The sequence below is a fragment of the Charadrius vociferus genome, unplaced genomic scaffold (assembly GCF_000708025.1).
Source record: "Charadrius vociferus isolate BGI_N301 unplaced genomic scaffold, ASM70802v2 scaffold220, whole genome shotgun sequence".
Taxonomy (NCBI): domain Eukaryota; kingdom Metazoa; phylum Chordata; class Aves; order Charadriiformes; family Charadriidae; genus Charadrius; species Charadrius vociferus.
Window position 1 is genome coordinate 560,740 of NW_009646506.1, and position 3,092 is coordinate 563,831.

At 37.7% G+C, this 3,092-nt stretch overlaps 1 protein-coding gene across 1 annotated transcript in view; it reads right to left on the reverse strand.

The window, feature by feature from the left end:
- Nucleotides 1–435: 435 nt before the first annotated feature.
- Nucleotides 436–3,092, reverse strand: part of FAM129A (family with sequence similarity 129, member A) — a 46,237-nt gene continuing 43,580 nt past the window's right edge. The window contains exon 16 of the mRNA XM_009884482.1: nucleotides 436–533. Within this exon, the coding sequence (XP_009882784.1) occupies nucleotides 436–533 (98 nt within the window). The remainder of the gene's footprint in view (nucleotides 534–3,092) is intronic.

Sequence of the window (3,092 nt, forward strand, 5' to 3'; positions counted from 1 at the left end):
AGCCGGCTAGCGGGCGGCTAGGCGAGCCCAAAAAGCAGCTCTTGGCCGGGGAGAGCGCCAGGGAAGTGTCTCCACTCACCCTCCGGCAGCCGGGTGATGTGTGTTGTTTTAATACAAAACCCCCAAATTAAATTAGCACGTGCACACACACACACACACAAAAAAACCCCCAGCGATGGAAGGGAAGAGCTCCTTTTATTTTCATGACAAGCGTTTTTACAAAGTTAAAAGCAAGATACAATGTGTTTCATATCCTGTCCTTTAAACTTGTCAACCCCATGGTTAACAGGCCCCAGCCCGCTCCCCTCAAGGCCCCGTGGTGCTCCTGGCCCTCAACCTTCCGGGCGGTGAAAAGTCATTTATTACTGTTCCTAGCTTACAAGAAAAATAATCCATTCCAGATAAGCGTAGGAAATTCCAAGAAAACCACAAAAATTACCGAATGAGCGGATTATTATTTTTATTTTTGATCGGTGGTCCAGCGCAACCTTGCAGATTGCTGACCTCTAAATTGCTGTCGCCTCTAGCCAAGTCTGGTTAAAGACATAAAAAAATGCTCCTCTCTATCCATTTGCAAACATCTGAACACACAGAAAACATCCACAAATGCAAAAAATCAGTTCCCTAGCCATGAGGAACTTAAATTTAAATTGCAGAACAAGATGGTGTACAGGCTAAATCTTCCCCGTTCTTTCCCATCCTACTTGTGAAAAACAAATATGCTGAGCATCTGTATTCAACACCACAATTCTCTAATATTAAAGGAAAATATTAACCAGATCTAAGCTTGCCATAGAAATAACTCAAAAATTACTACGATGGGAATGTTTATGCTAAATACTTTCTGTACAGACATATCTAATTCATATTAGTCATAAACAGCCTCTGTAGGAGACTGCAGCCTTTTTCAGAGTTGCTGTCTTCCTAGTCCTCTTTTGTACAAAACACGGTATTAAAAAAATGTCATGTCCCTTAATTTTAATGGCTGAAAGAGACTGCTGTTGCTTAACTGTAAAGCACACATTATAAATTCGAAGTCAACATTCAGTACCAATTAGAAATAACTAATAATTTGTAAAAAAGTTGGCTGACAGTGGTTTGTGTCTTTACAAATTAGTATTTTTGCAGCAAATATAAAGAGGAAACGAGTCAAAGTACTTTTGCACAGAAAACATCTGCGACCTTAATGATTCTACACCACAGTATGCCTTCTGGAATAAAGAGCAGTTGCATTTATTTAACAATAGTGACATTGCAGTTGGTCCAGTTACTCAACAATGTTCCTTACTTACGCAGTAATATTTGCCTGTTCCTCTAGTGTCAATTGTCTGTTAGTATTATAGCATGTGTTGATAGCATTAACTAATAGGCTTTGCACAGTTTGTTGAAGTTAAATGCCAAGAAGTATTATGCTCTCAGGACTTTGTTATTTCTTCCCATGCCTTTATGGGCATACATCCTGCAGTTCTTACTGTATTTATCATTAATCTTTGCTGTCCTGTACTGTATTATATTTATTCACAAACAGCCTGAAACACCAGGACAAATTTTTAAGGTGCCTTAACTGACCTCTAAAGTGAGGTCTTGATCTCTAAACCCCAATTTATTAAAATGCTATTTTTCATTTCCAAGCTTTTCTGTGCACAGTCTTTAAATTGGGCATGCAAATAATGTATATAAGCAACTTAGATCATGATTTGACATGGATGATAATATGCTGGCTATGAAAGCATAGGTCTCATGTTAATAATTGCTTCTGAAATGTGATTCTGCCCTCCAAAATCTAAGAACAAATGAATAACTCTTGGCTCCTTTTTGCTTCAGTTAACATCTGTATTTGAAATTATATGCAATGATTATGATATTTCACAATGATTGCAATTTATGGTGTAGTTTATGCACCTAAAGAGGCCTACAGAACTGGGTAACTCTAACTTAAGTCAGTAAGAATGGGAATGGCAGGACTCAATATTCTGTATTAGATAGCCATAAGTGAATGTATTTTATGGTGGGAAGTAAAACAGAAAGATGCTGCCTAATGGTTATAGTTATTGTAAACATTCTCATCTTTCCCTTCTATAAAATAAAACAAAATAAAATTGCCATAAAGTGCTCTGGAAGGCTAAATAACCCAGAAGTGCAGAGTGGGACTGAGAAACCTGCTCCCATATTTTCCCCATTTTAAATATAGCAATAAGAGAAAAAAAAAAAATCAGAACACTTGCTTGTCTTTAATATCCATCAAAACTTTAAAATAATTAAGTAATCAGTTTGCAGAATTTGCGTAGAGTGGCTTTTGAGCAACCTACTAAATTAACTATTTGGTTCTGTTTAACTACTAAAAGTTTTATTTATTTCCTGTATACTGCATGCAAATACTAAAAGCATCCTTGAATAGCAACATGTACCAACCACCTAAGAATCATAGCAGTACTTGTCAAATCTATGCATTTAAAAATAATTAGCTACTCACCTGCTAAAACACTAAGAAAAGTTAAGTTGTTAAAATAACTTTATAGTTGGGGGTGAGCTGCTTTTGAAGCATTCAGTGGTCACATTTTCAGACTTTTTCTGTAACCATAAAAGGTAGCAAATTTTAAGTGAAAGATGAAGTTCCCCAAGAGTAACTTGGTTTTAAACAGTGAGGGCTTTAACTGAAAAGAAACCTATCACCCATCACTCAGGAAGGGATCCGTGCTAAAACTGCAAGAGCTGGTAATACCACAACAAAGCCCATTTTCTCTAGCCCTGACCCAAGTAAGTATTCACAATTAAACAGGGATTACTGGAGTGAATAAATCCTGCAGGGCTGGGCTGAAAAACGCTTCTTACTCTTCAGGGTTTTGCTGTGCATAACGATCTTCTCTGTTTTCTTCTGTGAAAATACCTTTTACTTCTGTGCTTTTTATTTCCGTGTGTGAAGATGATTCAGCTTCTGGCTTTCCTTCACCCTCAACAGCCTCTGTATCTCCCATGACCTGTATGGCACTAACCTTGCCCTGCTCTGGCACCAAGGAAACTGGCATGTCTAGCAGTCCTGGTTTTGGGTTTTCTGTATCCAAAATGGGCACTTGTGTTGTGTCTGCATTTTC